Source organism: Aquarana catesbeiana, linkage group LG02 (assembly GCF_042186555.1).
Source record: "Aquarana catesbeiana isolate 2022-GZ linkage group LG02, ASM4218655v1, whole genome shotgun sequence".
Taxonomy (NCBI): domain Eukaryota; kingdom Metazoa; phylum Chordata; class Amphibia; order Anura; family Ranidae; genus Aquarana; species Aquarana catesbeiana.
The window spans coordinates 810646738-810668430 of record NC_133325.1 but is presented as its reverse complement, the minus strand read 5'-3'; the positions used below and the strand labels follow the sequence as shown (position 1 = coordinate 810668430).

The 21693-nt window shown below is 44.8% G+C and overlaps 1 protein-coding gene across 2 annotated transcripts in view; it reads right to left on the bottom strand.

Annotated features, from left to right (window-relative positions):
- Window positions 1–16442: 16442 nt before the first annotated feature.
- The window catches only part of LOC141129508 (T-cell surface antigen CD2-like), a 53727-nt gene continuing 48476 nt past the window's right edge, over window positions 16443–21693 (bottom strand). The window contains exon 5 of one of the 2 annotated variants that reach the window (XM_073617587.1): window positions 16443–18112. In XM_073617587.1, the coding sequence (XP_073473688.1) occupies window positions 18075–18112 (38 nt within the window). In that variant the 3' untranslated portion in view covers window positions 16443–18074. The remainder of the gene's footprint in view (window positions 18113–21693) is intronic. The other variant, XM_073617586.1, reaches the window with a different exon arrangement.

The window sequence follows — 21693 nt, the reverse complement described above, 5'->3', positions numbered from 1 at the left end:
TGTGCTCAGTGCTCGTTCCTGACCACAGAATGATCAGATGACATTGTGCACAGTGCTCGTTCCTCTCCGCAGAATGATCAGATGACATTGTGCACAGTGCTCGTTCCTCTCCACAGAATGATCAGATGACATTGTGCTCAGTGCTCGTTCCTCTCCGCAGAATGATCAGATGACATTGTGCACAGTGCTCGTTCCTGACCACAGAATGATCAGATGACATTGTGCTCAGTGCTCGTTCCTCTCCGCAGAATCAGAACACAAGCTTTTCTTATTGCTACAAACCCCAAATTTTATGGAGAAGACCTTTATCTTCCAAGTGCTGCACCAAAAGCAAAGAGCGCACACAGAGCCCAACGTTACATATCAGTTCTGGCCATTTCTGGGCTGATAGGCAAGGATTGTAAAACAAATGCCATGGGGGCTGGGCACTGCCCTGGGGAACAGACCCCGCCTTTGTCCTTATTAGGCCGTATAAATTTGAATAAAATGAAAATTCTCCCTTTAATTTACATGTGTCGCTTTAACTGACAATGGCGCGGTCGTGTGACGTGGCTCCCAAACAAAATTGACGTTTTTTTTTCCCCACAAATAGAGCTTTCTTTTGGTGGTATTTGATCGCCTCTGCATTTTTTATTTTTTGCGCTATAAACAAAATAGGAGCGACAATTTTTTAAAAAAATGCATTATTTTTTACATTTTGCTATAATAAATATCCCCCAAAAATATATAAAAAACATTTTTTTTTCCTCAGTTTAGGCCGATCGTATTCTTCTACATATTTTTGGAAAAAAAAAAAAATCGCAATAAGCGTTTATTGATTGGTTTGTGCAAAAGTTATAGCGTTTACTAAATAGGGGATAGTTTTATGGCATTTTTATTAATAATTTTTTTTTTTTCTAGTAATGGCGGCGATCAGCGATTTTTTTTTTTTTTTTTTTTGTGACTGCGACGTTATGGCGGACATGTCGGATATTTTTTACACATTTTTGGGACCATTGTCATTTCTACAGCGATCAGTGCGATTAAAATTGCGTTGATTACTGTGTAAATGACACTGGCAGTGAAGGGGTTAACCACTAGGGGGTGGGGAGGGGTTAAGTATGTCCTAGGGGAGTAATTACTAACTGTAGGGGGGATGGGCTAGCAGTGTCATTACTCTGATCACAGCTCCCGATAACAGGGAGCAGAGATCAGTGACACTGTCACTAGGTAGAACGGGGAGATGCTGTTTACATCAGCATCTCCCCGTTCATCCTCTCTGTGAGGCGATCGCGGGTATCCCCACGGCGATTGAGTCCGCGGGACCCGCGACCCGACTCACGGAGCTCCCGGCCAGCGCGCGCCGCCGGCGGCGCACACGCAATGGCACGGCGGGGAATTCAAATGAACGTACCTGTACGTCCATTTGCCCAGCCATGCCATTCTGCCGACGTACATCGGCATGCGGCGGTCGGGAACCGGATACAGTGGAACCTCAGATTACGCGCATAGTCCGTTCCAGGAGTATGCTCGTAATCCAAAGTACTTGTAGATCAAAGCGAGTTTTCCCATTGAGAGGCGGGGCAGCGCCGGAAAGCCTCAGGAACGGCCAAAAAGGCCCAAGCACACTTCGGCTGACCTCGCCAAAACTCGGAAAGACTCCGTTCACGAGCCTTTCCGAGGTTTGCCGAGGTCAGCCGCACTGTCCTCGGACCTTTCCGTGCATTTCCGAATGGCGACAATTGGCTCCAGCACCCCCCCACCTCAGGCCAAAAGCGGTACTGCCCACCGCTTTGGCCTGAATCCTGCTCGTTTTGCGAGACAACACTCGCAAACCGAGTTAGGATTTTTAGAAATACAGTGCTTGTATTGCGAAACGCTCGTTAACCGCGTTATTCACAATCAGAGGTTCCACTGTATTTTGGTTGTTCCTCAGTTATGTTAATTATATTTCTGTACACAGTTTCCTTTGCATACGATAATGTGATCAGCCTCATCTGATTGTGTAGTATATAAATTCTGTGCTTTCAATAAACAGTTCCAGTTTTCATACAAGTTATTGTCGGCTAGTCTTGTATGGTCAGCTATAATATCTGGTTCCTATGTCCAGACTGGAGGAAGCTGTATACTGACGGAAGCACTCAGGCTGTGTGCTGGACAGTTCCTTCACATGTCCATCTTCTCCTGGTCTCCCTGCCTGACATGGAGAGGCTCCGGGCCTGGTGGCTGCGAGACATCCCAGAATTAGATAATGATGATTGGGAAGATATCTGGGACCTTCCTTTCCGTGTTTTGGTCTCCTTGCGGAATTGGCTTATTCAATTCAAAATAGGCCACAGAGCCCATTATACTTGTAGTCCTTATAGACTCCATAAAATGAGGTCCTCAAATTCGTAGAAATGTTGGAGATGTGGTCACTCTCCTGGGGATATCTTCTGGGTATGTCCCTTTATCACTAATTTTTGGAAAGAGGTGCTAGATATGATCGATGCTGTTACATCTATCTGCCTGAGGCCTATTATGGCAACTTGCTTATTAGGGCTGGTGGAAAATGTCATCCCCATGGTTGCTAGGAGAACTCAGGTCTGCTTGCTTCTCTTTTATGCTAGAAAGGCAATCGCATGTATTGGAGAAATCGGCCCCTCCTACTCCTGATTTTTGGAAACAATTAGTAAATACTAGTTTACCATTATATAAGGATACTTACTTTAATAGGGCCTGTCCCAAAAAGTATGACAAGCTGTGGTCTAGTTGATTAGGTGAGCTCACCACAGCTTCTGTAATGTCTGTGGCTTGAGTTAGTTCCATGTCTGAGGTTTTTATTTATTTTTTTGCATACAGACACATCTATAAGGCTCATACTGTTATGTACCCTATATTGTCAAAAGTATTGGGACACCTGTCTTTACACACACATGAACTTTAATGGCATCCCAGTCTTAGTCCGTAGGGTTCAATATTGGGTTGGCCCACCCTTTGCAGCTATAACAGCTTCAACTCTTCTGTGAAGGCTGTCCACAAGGTTTAGGAGTGTGTCTATGGGAATGTTTGACCATTCTTCCAGAAGTGCATTTATGGGGTCAGGCACAGATGTGGACGAGAAGGCCTGGCTCGCAGTCTCCGCTCTAATTCATCCCAACGGTGTTCTATCGGGTTGAGGTCAGCACTTTGTGCAGGCCAGTCAAGTTCCTCCACCCCAAACTCACTCATCCATGTTTTTATTTACCTTGCTTGTGTGGGGACCCCACTTAAATCCATTTGAGACTCCAAAGGTCTGGTATGTAAAGACACATGCCATTTTTTTTGGGTGACCTAAAGAAATGGTATGAATTATGGAGGAACCCCCACACCATTTTTTTTTCCCCCCACTCCTTTGCTTATGTGGAATTGGATTTCTGGCCATGTATGTTAGTAGAACAAAGCAGTGTCACTAGTTGTTAAGGACCTGGCGGTGCCTGCATCCGCCAGTATCCTTCACAACAATAGACTGCAGGAAGCTGTCAAGTGTAACAGTATAAACTGCTTTTATACGTGATGTTTGGTTCCCGCTGAATATTTCAATATTCGAGCGATCATCGGAACGCTCAAGTAGCCAAGGTTCGGTCCGCACTTATGTTCGGACCAAATCTTAAGCTCATCCATAATGATGGCTTGTACAATGTTCCTGACACTTTCACTCTATGGCTGAGGAGTCATTGTTATGATGGTTCTCACTCTATCCCTTGGGGGGTCATTGTTATAGTAGCTTTCACTCCTCCCCCAGTGAGTTATTGTTATGACTCTGACTCTACCTTTTGAGGACATATTGTTATGATGGCTCCCACTTCACCCTTGTGGGGTTATTGTTATGGTGGCTCTTACTGCGCTCTTGAGGGACCATTGTTATGGTGTCTCACTCCATCCTTGAGGGTTTATTGTTTTGGTGGCTGTTACTTCACTCTTGAGGGGTCATTGTTATGGTGGTGCCCACTTCACCCTTGAGGGGTCATTGTTATGGTGGCTCTTGCAGCACTCTTGAGGGATCATTGTTATGGTGTCTCTCATTCCACCCTTGAGGATTTATTGTTTTGGTGTCTGACACTTCACCTTTGAGGGTCATTGTTATGGTGGCTCTTATTACACTCTTGAGGGATCATTGTTATGGTGTCTCACACTTCACCCTCAAAGTCATTGATATGGTAGCTTTTCCTTCACCCTTGAGGGGTCATTGTTAAGGTGGCCCTCACTTGACCTCTGAGGGGTAATTGTTATGGTGGCTTTTACTTTAGCCTTGAGGGATCATTGTTACGGAATCCTCCAACCTTAAGGGGTCAGTGATATGGTGGTTTTTCCTTCACCCTTGAGGGGTTATAGTTATGGTGGCTTTCACTTTACCCTTGAGGGGTTATTTTTACAGTGTTTCTCTCTCCACCCTCGAGGGGTTATTGCTATGGTGGCTGCCACTTCACTCTTGAGGGGGCATTGTTAAGGTGGCCCTCACTCCACCCCTGAAGGTTCACTGTTATGGGGCTTTTACTTTACCCTTGAGGGGACATGGTTATGGGAGCTCTCACTCCACCCCCAAAGGGTCATTGTTATGGTGGCTGTCACTTCACCCTTGAGGGGTCATTGTTATGGGGGGCACTCAATCCACTCCTGAAAGTTCATTGTTATTGTGACAGTCACCCACTGACCATCTCTATTTACTGTAGCAATTCTACCAACTATAAGAATTTTTTGACAGTCTCTCAGGGCACATAGAAGTTTGGGAGGGGGTGAACTGACACAGCACCAGAGGGGTTAATGCATTAAAGCTAAAGAACAGAAAATAAAAATAAGCACAAAGTGGAGTTCTCAGGAAAGTTTAATTACTTTTTCTAGAAAATGAAAAGTGAAGCCTGTTCTAAATGGTCGGATCGTAAACATTCTGCAGAATTGCTTGAGCAATACACATCTGTGAGCTTGATTTTGTAACTAACAGAGCCAAACTCTATTCATATCCTAGAACGTCTGCTGTAATGGATTTACTCATAAAAAGTGTCCACAAGAATGTATAGGAAGATTCAAATCAGTTAGACACCTGTAAGTAGGTGATAGAGCAGGCCCCCCTAAGGTGCCCCCTCCTGCTGAGAGGAGACGAGGAGTTTAGGCAGGACCAGGGAAGGAGGTGGGAGTGAGTGGACAGCGAGAGAAGGGAGCAACATCTAGTTAAGTTTTTCTCAACCTTTTTACCCCAAAGGAACCCTTAATTTTTTCAGGTCCTGAGGAACCCTTACTAAAATTAATTAATTCGTGGTCAGTGAAATAAAATGCCCCTTACATTTTTGGTCATGCGGAATAAGGCAACCCTTACAGTGGTGGTCAAAATGCAATCCCTACGGATTGCTTAAAAGATTGTTGGCTTTATGCAACTGGCTCTACCAAGTGGTGTTAACCCCAGAATTATGCAAACACCTTAAAGCGGAGTTCCACCCAAAAATGGAACTTCCGCTTTAAGTGCAGGTGACCCCCTGATATGCCACATTTGGCATGTGATTTTTGTTGGGGGGGAGGAGCAGGTACCATGTTTTTATGGCCACCCAGCTCCCACTTACTCCCCTGGCTCTGCGGCCCCGGAAGGAAGTTCACCTCTCCCCCCTCCCTCCCTGCAAAAGATTGCCCGGCCATTTACAGCACGCAGCGCGGCTCGCGTATGCGCAGTGCGCGCCTGGCTGTGAAGCCACAGTAGGGCGCCCACAGTTAGAATGCCGGCGCCTCAGAGAGGAGGGGGAAAGGAGCGAGGCTTCCTGCACCCGCATTGCTGGACTGTGGGACAGGTGAGTGTCTGATTATTAAATGTCAGCAGCTACACTTTTTGTAGCTGCTGACTTTTAAATGGGTGGAACGCTTTAAGATAGGAGGTCAATCAGCCACAGCTCAAGAAAACCCCTAGCAACCTTTGGAGGATCCCTAGGGTTCCATGGAACCCTGGTTGAGAATGGCTGATCTAATTGGTGTGCTTCTACTCTTCCCCTTCTGGGGAGGGCAGGGTGCCTTGAAGTTCCCCCTGTACAGACCCTGCAAGAGGAGGTGTAGTGAAGCTATAGGGAGCAAGCTAACTATGGAGAAGACTCAAGCAGCCTCTGGCTGGGCCCAGATCAAATGTTCCTAACATGCTCTCTTTGAAACTGTGTTGGGGTCTTCGACCAGAGAAAGAGATATATTGGAGGTTTACAGTAAAGAACTTAACTACACTCAGCCTCAGTGTGCCTTTGTATGGTCATGAATGCAGCTCTGAAGAGACTGCGAGAATCCTACTGATGTCAACCTGGCTGTGGATACCGAGAGGGGTGAGGCCAGCATCTGGAATCCCTGGGTCCAAGGGGATGAAGGCACACAGCCAGGAGCGTGGAGAGGGAGTCCTAGCTCTGGCTGCCACCCACACATCAGGAACAGTCATTGGGCAAAGGTATTGTGTTGTCCAGAAGGTCAGTATATGTTGGGGGTTGGCTCCACTGCTTGCGATGTCCATGCACGAGGCAGCCCACCACCCGCCAACACATCAAGAACACTCCATAATATCCTTCTCCTATTTGGTGTCTAGCAAATCATAATTTCATTGTGTTAAATAATAATAAAAACTTCAGAATAGCTTTTGTCATACCTCTTGAACTTTTTGATTGAATGTAGTTAGTTCTGTACCCTCCCCTCCAGGACAACAAAATGCTGCTGCAATTTGTAGCCTTATCTCTTGTCTTGCCCTCAAAGCTATGAAGTCATTTATGAAGGCCAGTGACTCTGATATATCAGATTGGACCTACTTTGCAAGTGAACCAGACAAAAGACCATGCAAACTTTATTTAATATAATTTAATTTTAATTTAATTTATTTTACTGTTGCTAATGTTTGTGATAGATTTTCTGTGAGGCTCCATGCACACTAGCTTAAAAAAAATGCTAATTCTGAGCGTTTTTTGTACTAGCGTTTTAGGAGTGTTTAGCATTTTTTCTTCCAGAAAAAAAACACTCTAAAAAATGCCTCTACAGTAGACTACCTAATGGACATATGGATAACATTAAGAGGAACTGCAGTCTGCTCACATAATTTGTAATAAAAGCATCTTTGCTATTCAGAAGCTTCTCTCCAACCACTTTGCATATTATTATCTGCAATTCTGTACTTGCCAAATATGCTGTAGAAATCTCCCTCCACTGAGTCTGGCTGCAACCATTTTAACTGTGGGCAGCTGAAGCTGCTGCCTGTTCACTTCCTGGATTTACACAGACACACACCTCCAGCTCTGCGGCCCTCATTGACCCTTTTATGACTCATCCCCCCCTCCCTTGAGAGAGAGAGAGAGAGAGAGCTGTGCATGATGTCATAAGCCTAGGCTTTTTACCAGAAAAGAAAGAGGAAGTGGGCTGTATAAGGTATTTACCGGCAGGAAAAAAAAGTTTTACTAAAACAACAACAAGGGCAGAAGATTTAATAGATGGAAAGTTTAAAAAATGACTAAAGGTCCACTTTAGTTGCTTTTACAGGTAAAAAGCTAAACTCTTCTTCTAGGAGCAGTGTTTTTTTCAAGCCAGTGTGCATGAAGCCTAATGCTGGCCATACACTATACGAAAAATCGGCTGAAAAATCATCCGTATAGACACTTTGTTCATTTTTTGGCAAGTTAATGGGCACAAATCGATAATCGTTTGTGACGTTTTTGTGGAAAAAAAACGAACGGGAAGTTTGGAAAATTTCTGCCGAAAGTACGATAAATTGCAAGGTTAATGTGTTTCCCGTCCGAACTGTCTGCACCAGGTATATGTAAAAAAATGAACAAAAAATTATTTATTCATGTCCACTGAACAATTTATCGGTCATTATATGATGGCACGATTGTTTGCGGTCACGGTCGAACGTTCGTTTTTCGAAAATGGGTTCGGCCGATTTTCTGTATAGTGTATGGCCAGCATTAGTATTACCTGCATCATTTTTCTCATCTTTTCATTAAACCAATATCTGGAAATCAAACTGAATCTCTGAATGCTGCAATGCGAAATTAAAGAACTTTTGCCTCTTTGAAGAAGCTACAGTTATGTAAACTCTGTTACATTCCTATCTGGGTGTGCAAGCGTGTAACAGACATCTTCTTATTTAAAGGTGAGACTTGTAACTGCATATGCTGTGCACTGTTCGTGTTTCTGTTAAATCACATAGTGCCTACTGTTTCTGCATGTAAAAGGTTAACTGCTCAGGTGACCTGCCCCAACGATGAACATCTCAATCTGTTGGTGCTTAGATTGTTGTCCCAGAGCTACACCTATACCTCCTGTTTTGTGTGGCTGATTTGCACTAGAAGAAGCTCCGTGTGATGATTCTGAATCCAGAGACCCTCCCAGAAACTTCTAGCCAAGGAGTTCTAGGACTCTACCTGCTCTGCACTTCCGGTTTGCCAGATTATTGTGCTCTCTCCAGCCAAAATCCCACTTTTGTCTCTCCTGTTGCTGTCCGTATCTTCGCTACCATTCGTTATGACCTTGACTACACTTATGCTTAATCCCGACCTGCAACCACTTGTTGTTACTGACCTTCGGCTTGTTTACTATGCTTCTGCTTATCCCTACCTGCTATATCTGCTACTGGACCCCAGTACTGTGCTACTACTCCCAGATCTAAAGTGTCAATGAAAATGGTGGAAGCGTCACCAAGGAAAACAGTTACAGCTTTTTTTCAGGAATGAAATAGAAGCTTAGAGACCTGGGAATCGGGATCAGTAACAGATTTACGAGTCATGAATAAATCGTGAGATGAATCAGCCAATATTATGAGCAGGCAGGTGCAATACAACAGGCTGATCCTAATATCTCATGAAGAACAATGGTGGCGGTGGATGCTTTGCAGGCTTATCAGTCTTTTAACTGTATTGTCTGGCCCCTGAGGACCAGCTGTGATTCTCACCCATCAGTGACCAACCTGTGATATTATCCTCCTTCAAACTCCCACATAGCTGAGGGAGGTATAAGGCCAGCCACAAATCCTCCAATCCCTGTTCAATCTCCATTAGAGTTTCCATCGACTAGGTCTACTAGTGTGGGTGTCTGTCTGACAGGAGGTTTAAACTGATTGGATTTCCTGAGTAGGCTCTCCCCCATGGAGTTGTTGGATTGTAAAGGGATTAGATGATGAGATTGGAAGGATTGTGGCCAGATGATATCCAACTTTCATGGAGGACCTATAACAAATGTGCTGTAAAGAAAGCCTCTGACTCTGGCAGGTGCCCACTATGGTTCCCTAGAAGAAATAAACTAAGAATGAGGCAGGGCATATCTCTGTCCATTATTGGCCATCTATTGCCAGATAGAGCTAGGCCATGGGGTGGGGAGAAGTGGTGGCCACCTTGGGATCTTCAGCAGGTGGGGGGGGGCTGGACTTGCAATTTTTACTGTTGAATTAGTTCACAGCTCATGGGGAGCACCTTGGTTTTGTCACCTTGGGCGCTAAATGCCAATATTTCAGCACTGCCTGTGAGGTCTATCCCACTGCTGGTACTCTCATGGATTTGAGTAGGGCTGCACTTTACATATATGTGTCATTGTACACAACAGATCTCATCATTATGGTGTTATATACAGGTTGTATTTGGTTCCCCTAGTCGGCCGTCATTGGAGACACACAGACGTGGCAAGTCTCTTACATGGGGATGTTTGCTGTACATTTCAGTTTATTTATAAGTCCTGACTCAGAATCAAACCCATAGTGAGAGGAAGTGAGCGCCTAGCGATCAGAGGAGCGTGTCTACCATTAACTGTGTCCAACTGACAACTTTCACTTCTTCTTAACTCTGTCTGTGCTGCATCCCCCATCACCTTCACTCTTCCGTTACGGAACTACGGTATATATCAGAGTTAAATAAGTGTATCATAATAATGTGTGACTGTGGGGGGACAATAGAGTGTAAGCTCCTCAGATAGAGAGACTAATGTGACTGGCTCAGTGTTCTCTGTACAGCACTGTGGTATATAACAGAGCTATATAAATGTATAATAATTATAATAACATGTGACTGTGGGGGGGACAGTAGAGTGTCAGTTCCTCTGGTGCAGAGACTGATGTGACTGGCTCAGCGATCTCTGTACAGCGCTGTGGTATTTGTCAAAGCTAAAGAAATGTATAATAATAATCGTGTGTGACTGTGGGGGGACTTTAGAGTGTAACCCTCCACCTAAACACACCCTCGGGCTAGGAAACAATTACACACGTAACCCATGCATGCAGCCTTTTTTCAAAAATCCAATCTTATATGAAAATCTAGGGGACGTGAAAGAACAGAAAGAAAAGCCGCACACCCAGAGACTGACAGACAGCAGCTACGGAGACCTGACATTCCTCCATGCCCTTGTCCAGGCCCCCCCGGCTGCCACCTGTCCTTCTCAAGACCCCGAATCTTCCCAACCTCACCCAGAATGTTGTGCACCACCACCTCGACAGGAAGGACTTTTTTTTGAGTGGAAACCTGACACAGTGCATTCTATGTGAAGAAAAGGACTACTAAGCTAACTAGAAAAAGTGTCTCAAAATCAAAATTCCGATGTGTCTCAAAAGCCCCATACGACCACTCCGCATAACTCAAGTGGAAAAGAAAAGGAATACCCAGAGCCCCAACCACCCGCTTATAGACTTCTATATTGAAGGGGCACTGAAGCAAGAAATGATCCATTGTCTCCTCCACCCCACCACACTCCACTCCCAGACAACCACGGTTCTTCGCAGAGCGATGCTTCAAGTTGCCCTTCACATGCCTGCCATGGAGCGAGAGCCAGGCCAAATCCAATAACTTTAAAGTGATTCCCTCCAGATTAATCAAACGCAGACCCTCCCTGATTACTGGGCCTGGGCAATCCTTCAAGGCCAGTGGCTCGCTAAAGGCAGATCCAACAACCCTCCGCTCCAGGGCCTTCCTAGGAAGAGACTTAATTTCCTCCGCTGTCACTCGCCACTGCCGAAGCATTTTCAGGCACAGAGCAATATAAGCTGGCAGCTTAGCATGTTGGACCCTCAGGCTTTTCACTGGCCCACCATTCTCCCAGCTTTGCAGAAAAGGCCAAAACCAGGACTGAAAAATACTAACCCACCCTCTGCCAGCATGTTATCAAAATTCTGTTTCAAAAACATCTGAGAAAATAATACCACCGGGTTGACCATACCTAGGCCACCCATACGCCCGGGAAGGTAGGTTACAGACCTCCTAATGAGGTTCAGTTTGTTCCCCCATAACAGTTGGAAGATACAACTGTAGATTCTAGCATAGAGAGACACTGGCAAAACACAGACAAAGCTGACATACAGAAATACCGGAATCAGGTAAGTCTTAATCGGGTAGATCCTTTCCCTGTAAGAGTTTCCAATCCTTCCAGCTGGCAACGTTGGCATCGGCATCTTGTAGCCTGCTTTCCCAATTTACAAGGCTGTAATCGCCGGGACCAAATTTGATGCCTAAAACTTTAGTTTCCTGCCGGGGCTCTGGGAAGACGTCCGGAAGCTCAAAGCCATTGCCTTCCTCTCCCATCCAAAAAACTTCACTCTGATCCTGATTGATCTTTGAGCCAGATGCCTCAGCATACTTCTCCATCACTGAGACCACCTCCGTCGCCTCCTCTGTCCCAGAGATGAAAACAGACATGTCATCAGCATAGGCCACGACCCTCAGAGGCTCACCAGGAATGCCCAAAGGCACTCCACGCAACGGTCCGCTCTCTTACCTCCGGATAAGGGGACCGATTGCGAATGCATATAGCAGAGGACTCAAAGGACACCCCTGACGCACACCCGAGCCAACCTCAAAGGACCGTCTGATCCAACCATTCACAAACATTTCAGCCTCTCTGTACAAAGTCTTCAGCCAATTGGTAAAGCCCCTCCTCCAATTGCAGCAAGTACTTTCTCCAGCCTGCAGTCCTGCATTGTTCCAGGGCCTCCTGGACAGCTAACACCGCTGAAAAAGTGCTTCTACACTGAATGGAACAGTGCTGGTGGTGAGAAAGCAGATTGCCCCCTACAGACGACAAATGCCAGAAAATTAATATTGCCAGTATCTTCCTACCAACATTGAGAATGCTAATGGGTCGCCAATTCTCAATCCTCAAAGAATCTTTACCCTTTGACAGAAGAATCACCGCAGATTGTCGCATGGAGGGAGAGAGCGAACCCTCTCTCAGACAGCCATTAAAAACCTTCACCAAATATGGGACCAGAGTAACCTTAAAGTGCTTATAAAACTCAGCTGTCAATCCATCTGGCCCAGGCGACTTCTTAATGGAAAGCTTATCAATAGCCTTAACCACCTCATCTCCAGTGATGTCCTCTGTCAAACTCACGAGAACTGTCATTTCCCAGTCCTGGAATAAAATACAGAAAACTTGACATGCCTGCCCGATCGAGGTCCCTCCTGCCCAGAAGGCCAGTGTTCTGTTGAAGTGCCCCCCATCGAATAGTGCCCCGCACATGCGCAGGCCGGCTGATTTGCCGATCAGCTGGCCTGACGTAACCATGGCACAAGCGCACATCGTAGGAGGCATCTCTCAATGGGAGATACCATTTCACGGCCACAATTGAAACCTATACAAACAGCGGGGGGAGACAGTAGTTCTCACATTCTGCTTTGCTGTTGCGGACAGCTTTACAGTGTGCTGATGGTCAGGTTTTGTCTGTGTTGTAGGGCAGGTTTGCTGTGTTGAACATCCGGTTTTGCCTGTGTGAAAGGGTGGATTGCAACACAGAGAAGCCTGCAGGTCAGGTCCAGGCTTGATGTTTCCTCCAACTGAGAGCAAAGCAGACAGAGCCCACAGCACCTTGCAAAACAGCACCACCTGGTGGAGAAGCTCCTCTGGTGCAGAGACTGATGCACTTTCACATACCAATATCCTCCTGATCAGAGAGGAGATAGAGAGATACAAAGTAACATTGTTTATAAACATTGATCAGACGGGAGATAGAGAGATACAAAGTAACATTGTTTATAAACATTGATCAGACGGGAGATAGAGAGCTACTAAGTTACATTGTTTATAAACATTGATTAGAAGGGAGATAGAGATACAAAGTAACATTGTTTATAAACATTGATCAGATGAGAGATAGAGAGCTACTAATTAACACTGTTTATAAACATTAATCAGAAGGGAGATAGAGATACAAAGTAACACTGCTACTTTTGTATCTACTCTGTTTCATCTGTAGATGAGTTTTGATTTAAAATGTAGATGTAAAATGTTTTTATACATTTCAAAATGTTTGTTTACATTTCTTTAACCACTTGCTTACTGAACACTTAAACCCCCCTCCTGTCCAGACCAATTTTCAGCTTTCAGCGCTCTCACACTTTGAATGACAATTGCGCGGTCATAGAACACTGTACACAAATGAAATTGTTTTTTGCTGAAATCCTTTTTTTCACACATATAGAGCTTTCTTTTGGTGGTATTTAATTGCTGCTGGATTTTTTATTTTTTTTGCTAAATAAACCGAAAATGGACCGAAAATTTTGAAAGAAAAAAAAACTGTTTCATAGTTTGTTATAATATTTTGAGAACAGGTAATTTTTCTTATTCACTGATGGGCACTAAAAGGCAGAACTGATAGGCAGCACTGATGGGCACTGATAAGGTGACATTAATGGGCACTGATAAGCACTGATGAGTTGGCACTGATGGGCACTGATGGTTGGCACTGATGAGTGGCACTGAGGGGCACTGATGGGTGGCACTGATGAGCATCACTGATAGCTGACACTAAAGGGCTCTGATCACTGATGGGTGGCACTGATGGGCACTGGTAGGCACTGGTAGGTGACACTGATAGGCAGCACTGATCGGTGGCACTGATTATAAGACACCGATGGGCATTGATTGGCAGCACTGGTGGACATTGATGAGTGGCACTGATAGGTGGCACTTGTAGGTGGCACTGGTGGGCACAGAAAATGCAGCCACGGCTCTCTGTGTGAGGGATCGATGTCCCTCTGACAGAAGCCGGTGATCTGCTTTTTTCTTCCCTCACGCTGATGGAGTGAGGGGAAAAAATATAGATTACCGATCTTCTGTTTACATCACGTGATCAGCGTCATTGGCTGACAGCTGATCACGTGGTAAGGCGTCAGGATCGACCCCTTATTCTGATCTGTGATCAGCCGAGTCTCATAGACTCACTGATCACAGAGCGTGCCAGACAGCGCTTGCTCGGGAGGACCTTCATGGAGGCCCTCCCGGCAATTAAGGCCCACACTATAGCCGTCTTTCGGCTATAGTGTGGACGGGAAGTAGTTAAAAGAGTGTGTGTGTGTGTGTATACATATATATATATATATATATATATATTGTATGGCAGAGCTATATAAATGTATCATAATAATAGTTTGGGATTCTCTGTGGATCTTATCAAAGTAGGACACACACACATACATCATATTACCAAAAGTATTGGGACACCTGCCTTTTCACGCACGTGAACTTTAATGACATCCCAGTCTTAGTCCGGAGGGTTCAATATTGAGTTGGCTCCACCCTTTGCAGCTATAACAGCTTCAACTCTTCTGGGAAGGTCGTCCACAAGGTTTAGGAGGGTGTCTATGGGAATGTTTGACCATTCTTCCAGAAAAGCATTTGTGAGGTCAGGCACTAATGTTGGACGAGAAGGCCTGGCTTGCAATCTCTGCTCTTATTCATCCCAAATGTGTTCTATTGGGTTGAGGTCAGGACTCTGTGCAGGCCAGTCAAGTTCCTCCACCCCAAACTCGATCAGCCATGTCTTTATGGACCTTGCTTTGTGCAGTGGTCTAAATCATTTGGTGGAGGAGGGATTCTGGTGTGGGGTTGTTTATCAGGGGTCATAGGCTTGAGCATACGAAGACATTTTGGACAATTTCATGCTCCCAACTTTGTGGGAACAGTTTGGGGACGGCCCCTTCCTGTTCCAACATGACTGCTCACCAGTGCACAAAGCAAGGTTCATAAAGACATGGATGAGTGAGTTTGGAGTGGTGGAACTTGACTGGCCTGCACAGATGCCTGACTTCAACCTGATAGAACACCTTTGGGATGGATTAGAGAAACTGCGATCCAGGCCTTCTCGTCCAACATCAGTGCCTGACCTCACAAATGCTCTTTTGGAAGAATGGTCAAACATTCCCATAGACACACTCCTAAACCTTGTGGACAGCCTTCCCAGAAGAGTTGAAGCTGTTAGGTGAGCCAACTCAATATTGAACCCTACGGACTAAGACGCTATTAAAGTTCATGTGTAAAGGCAGGCGTCCCAATACTTTTGACAATATAGAGTACTTTATATATTATAATAATTATATGTTATGATGAAATGTTATATCGCATTACAATCACGTCGATTTGTAGTAAAATGTAATAGCGGACTCCATGGAAAGAAGAAATATGAAGGGAGACATTGTTGGTCTCATGAAGTTGCTAGTTCCCCCGGTTGTCTCTGACATTATTGGTTTTCTGAGTCCCTGACCTGAAACAAGCATGTGGCCAGTGAACAGTAAGGTAAAACCTCTGATCTACACAGATATACGGGGTAGCGATTGGGTAAGTATGGAAGCTGTAGGATCACCATGATGGCCATGGAAGGAGCTTTCTCGGGAGGATAGTTGGTGATGGCAGACTACAATGACAGAATACAGGGGAGTAAAGCTGAGGGAGGAGATCTTTCATACTAACTTATTTTCATTTTTAATTTATTAATGACCAAATTTGTAAACAACAAGCTTTTTCAGCAAAGCAGCTAAGGGGAGCCTGGCAAACATAAAACGATAAATACTTTGTAACAATGTATTTGTGTGTCCTGACCATAATAAATAAAATATATACAAATCACTACGGTACATGAAATAACTTGGAAGTAAAGTGTCTCCAGGCTTGGTACATGATGCATGGAAGAGGCACGCCATGGCGTATGATGGCGGGATGGAGAGAGACGGTGTGACAGACTCACCCGGGACAGAGGCATTTGGAAGGGAACTGAATGCCAGCCTCTTGCCTATCGACTATGGGCCCTGGCATTGGAGGAAGTGTTAAAATACCGTTTTTATGGTATTCATATCGATATTCTGTAAATTATATTAGTGAGGAAAGTTCCAAGAAAGTCCGTTCAGTTCTTGTGTAAAGACTCAAACATTGATTTAATAATAAAATAGCAAAATATTACAAGAACAATATCAAAATGTACAATGTAAAAATAAAAGGGCTGGTTTAAGGTTCTCATAGGCCTTGCAGTTCTACAGAAAACAGCGGGCTTTAACCCCTCACATAATGGTGGGAGTTGCTCAGTCTCTATGCATTGGCATTCCTGAGGAGTGGGCAAGAACAATGTGTGAAACCATTTGTGAAACCACTTAACGTATAGAATATAAGTTTCCTTTAACATAAGATCAAATACTACATATACGTGTGTGTGTATGTATATATGTGTGTATGTGTGTGTGTGTGTATATATATATATATATATATATATATATATATATATATATATGTGTATATGTAGTATTCATTGAAAACCCAATATTCGTATTAATATCCTAACCAAGAAATAATGTAGTATAAAGAACTTATAATCTTAAAGTGGTTGTAAACCCTGAAAAAACAAACAAAAAAAAACCAAAAAACCTGCAAGACAAAGGCATAAACTTTTACATCTTAAGAAAATGTGAATCTTTCCTTCTCCATCTGTGATGGGGGGAGGTAAGAACTAATTATTACCATATGTGAGCTCTAAAAAGAAATGCGTATGAAGCTTATAACAACATGTATACTTTCACAAGTATAAAAGTCTATATAAATTCACTTTTTCCATAACTAAAAGAGATATATATATATATATATAGATATATATCTATATATATATATATATATATACATACACAAGTGAATTATCCTGTAAAGATCTAATCCATTCATTAATTTGTTAATATTTGTTAACTGATGTATATTAGATATTAGATTAATGAAACTTTCTAACAGGGAGCTACAAGCATTTAGGAAGATATTCTGTTATTTAATGCAAAAGGACATTATTAAGGAGGCCATGATGGTCTCGGCCAGCTTGGGACTCAGTGGACAGATGTATGTGAAAGGAATGCTGTATAATGAGATCTGGAAAGCCCAGGTCTTTTACCCAATAGTTTATTGTGCTTATTAACACACCTTTGTCTCCTAGCAAACTATTGGGGGATGTGTTTATACTTATCTGTATTGTAAATTGTGAGTGAGGAGACGGCAAGTCTACCCTGAAAGGTCATATCTCTGAGTCACCTCGTCTGGGTAAATGATTAGATAACTAGCTCATGTTAATTAGGTTTCTGGTTACAGGTGTATTGTAATGCTGCGTACACATGATCGGACATTTCGACAACAAAATCCATGTTTTTTTTCCGACGGATGTTGGCTCAAAGTTGTCTTGCATACACATGGTCACACAAATGTCGTCGGAAATTCCGAACATCAAGAACGTGGTGATGTACAAACACGTTCGATGGGACTAGAAAAAGGAAGTTAAATAGCCAGTGTGGCTCTTCTGCTTGATTCCGAGCATGCGTGGAACTTTGTGCATCGGAATTGTCTACACACGATCGTCATTTCCGACAATGGATTTTGTTGTCAGAAAAATTTGAGATCCAGATCTCAAATTTTGTTTGTCGGAAATTCCGACGGAAAATGTCCGCTGGAGCCCACACACGGTCGGAATTTCCGACAACAAGCTCCCATCGAACATTTGTTGTCGGAAAATCCGATCGCATGTACGCGGCATTAGGGTAATATGAGCAGGAGGGGGGAACCTCCTCTTAAACTGTATATAAGACTGTATTCTTGTTCTAATAAACAGTTCATGGTGAGCATCCAAACGAGTATGGTCTTGGTTGTGGTTGTCGGTTGGATTATCTGATATCTATATTCAGACTGGGAGGAAGCGGTATATGATGAAAGCACTCAAGAGGAGTGTGGGACGTTTTGTTACAGATGGCACACAAATTATGTTGAGTCTTCACTGATTGGCTACGGCTGTGTTCCTTATCCAATATATGGTGCATACCAGCAAGGCATTGTACATGACAAAGAGAACCACCTTCACACAGTGCTCAGCGACTCCCAACGTTTTTTCTGGATCTGTAAGACACTGAAGGACATTATAATTAGACTGTCCTCCCTGGACCCTGTACACTCCTATCATGGCCACAGACCTGATTACAAGTGGACCTGTGACCTTATAAATGTGCACATCAGTCTACGACATCCTTTCATTTCAAGGCATTGTGGGTGTAAGGAGGATCATCTTCTATTCTGCATTATATTTTATGTCATGACCCCCCTCAAACATCCTTCAAATGTTCCACCCTTTTATCACCCATGATGCCTACATGCCCAGGACTATTTCGCAACATCATCAGCGTGTATCAGGTTACATTGACAATAACTTGACCAAATAGACATGTGCGATGCGTTTCGTTAAAAAATGTTTGTTATTCGTAGATTCAAATGTATCCGAATTTCCCAACTGCAATAGTAACGATGTTTAACGAATCAGAAATGAATTATGATGGAACATATTGGCATCAGTGCCGATACTAAACATTTGCACAAGTACCTGTACTCATGCAAATGCTCCGACACTGAGACAGATACCTTTGATTCAGGTGCAAATTCCATTGTCATACACTTTGACAATTCGCTCCGGAATCGCACCTGAACAAAGTCGCACCGGAGGGGGCTGAAATACCGCTGTCAATACCAGACCACACATATGTGAACCCAGTCTTACCGTTCTTCTAATTATAAAGAAACGGTAATACTGTCACATGACACTAAAAATAGGTATCGGTAATTGGTATCGGCAAGTACTTAAAGCGGAGTTCCGCCAATTTTTTTTTTTTTAAAGTCATCAGCTGCAAATACTGCAGCTGCTGACTTTTAAAATAAGGACACTTAACTGTCCAGGGCACCCGCGATGTCGGCACCCGAAGCCGATCTATCCCTCAGCCGTCGGGTGCTGCCGCCACCATCGTCGGTAAGGGATTCAGGAAGTGAAGCCGTGCGGATTTACTTCCTGGTTCCCTACTGCGCATGCGCGACTCACACTGCACTATCTCACTGGTCCCTGCTGTTTTCTGGGACCCGTGTGTCTCCCAAAAGACAGTGGGGGGGACGGGAAGTGGCGTAGATACCCACGGGTAGCTCGGGTATCTATGCCTGGAATAGGGATGAGCCGAACACCCCCCTGTTCGGTTCGCACCAGAACATGCGAACAGGAAAAAAGTTCGTTCGAACACGCGAACACAGTTAAAGTCTATGGGACACGAGCATGAATAATCAAAAGTGCTAATTTTAAAGGCTAATATGCAAGTTATTGTCATAAAAAGTGTTTGGGGACCTGGGTCCTGCCCCAGGGGATATGGATCAATGCAAAAAAAAAGTTTTAAAAACGGCCGTTTTTTCAGGAGCAGTGATTTTAATAATGCTTAAAGTCAAACAATAAAAGTGTAATATCCCTTTAAATTTCGTACCTGGGGGGTGTCTATAGTATGCTTGTAAAGGGGCGCATGTTTCCTGTGTTTAGAACAGTCTGACAGCAAAATGTCATTTTGAAGGAAAAAACTCATTTAAAACTACCCGCGGCTATTACATTGCCGACAATACACATAGAAGTTCATTGATAAAAACGGCATGGGAATTCCCCAAAGGGGAACCCCGAACCAAAATTTAAAAAAAAAATGACGTGGGGTTCCCCCTAAAATCCATACCAGACCCTTATCCGAGCACGCAACCTGGCAGGCCGCAGGAAAAGAGGGGGGGACGAGAGTGCGGCCCCCCCCTCCTGAACCGTACCAGGCCACATGCCCTCAACATTGGGAGGGTGCTTTGGGGTAGCCCCCCAAAACACCTTGTCCCCATGTTGATGAGGACAAGGGCCTCATCCCCACAACCCTGGCCGGTGGTTGTGGGGGTCTGCGGGCGGGGGGCTTATCGGAATCTGGAAGCCCCCTTTAACAAGGGGACCCCCAGATCCCGGCCCCCCCCTGTGTGAAATGGTAAGGGGGTACAAAAGTACCCCTACCATTTCACTAAAAAACTGTCAAAAATGTTAAAAATGACAAGAGACAGTTTTTGACAATTCCTTTATTTAAATACTTCTTCTTTCTTCTATCTTCCTTCATCTTCTGGTTCTTCTGGTTCTTCTGGCTCTTCTGGTTCTTCCTCCGGCATTCTCGTCCAGCATCTCCTCCGCGGCGTCTTCTATCTTCTTCTCCTCGGGCCGCTCCGCACCCATGGCATGGGGGGAGGCTCCCGCTCTTCTCTTCATCTTCTTTTCTTCTTCTTTTCTTCTCTTCTTCTCTTCTTCATTTTCTTCTCCGGGCCGCTCCGCACCCATGCTGGCATGGAGGGAGGCTCCCGCTGTGTGACGGTGCTCCTCGTCTGACAGTTCTTAAATAACGGGGGGCGGGGCCACCCGGTGACCGTGCCCCCCTCTGACGCACGGGACATGACGGGACTTCCCTGTGGCATTCCCCATGACGTCACAGGGAAGTCCCGTCAAGTCACCGTGCGTTAGAGGGGGGCGGGGTCACCGGGTGGCCCCGCCCCCCGTTATTTAAGAACTGTCAGACGAGGAGCGCCGTCACACAGCGGGAGCCTCCCTCCATGCCAGCATGGGTGTGGAGCGGCCCGGAGAAGAAAATAAAGAAGAGAAGAAGATTAAGAAGAAGAGAAGAGCGGGAGCCTCCCCCCATGCCATGGGTGCGGAGCGGCCCGAGAAGAAGAAGATAGAAGACGCCGCGGAGGAGATGCTGGACGAGAACGCCGGAGGAAGAACCAGAAGAACCAGACGATGAAGGAAGATAGAAGAAAGAAGAAGTATTTAAATAAAGGAATTGTCAAAAACTGTCTCTTGTCATTTTTAACATTTTTGACAGTTTTTTAGTGAAATGGTAGGGGTACCCCCTTACCATTTCACACGGGGGGGCTGGGATCTGGGGGTCCCCTTGTTAAAGGGGGCTTCCAGATTCCGATAAGCCCCCCGCCCGCAGACCCCCACAACCACCGGCCAGGGTTGTGGGGATGAGGCCCTTGTCCTCATCAACATGGGGACAAGGTGTTTTGGGAGGCTACCCCAAAGCACCCTCCCAATGTTGAGGGCATGTGGCCTGGTACGGTTCAGGAGGGGGGGGGCGCACTCTCGTCCCCCCCTCTTTTCCTGCGGCCTGCCAGGTTGCGTGCTCGGATAAGGGTCTGGTATGGATTTTTGGAGGGACCCCACGCCGTTTTTTTTTTTTTTTTTTGGCGCGGGGTTCCCCTTAAAATCCATACCAGACCGTCTGGTATGGAATTTAGGGGGAACCCCACATCATTTTTTTTTTTTTAATTTTGGCCGGGGTTTCCCTTAATATCCATATCAGACCTGAAGGGCCTGGTATGGAATTTAGGGGGACTCCCACGTCTTTTTTTTTTTAATTTTGGTTCGGGGTTCCCCTTTGGGGAATTCCCATGCCGTTTTTATCAATGAACTTCTATGTGTATTGTCGGCAATGCAATAGCCGCGGGTAGTTTTAAATGAGTTTTTTTCCTTCAAAATGTCATTTTGCTGTCAGACTGTTCTAAACACAGGAAACATGCGCCCCTTTACAGGCATACTATAGACACCCCCCAGGTACGAAATTTAAAGGGATATTACACTTTTATTGTTTGACTTTAAGCATTATTAAA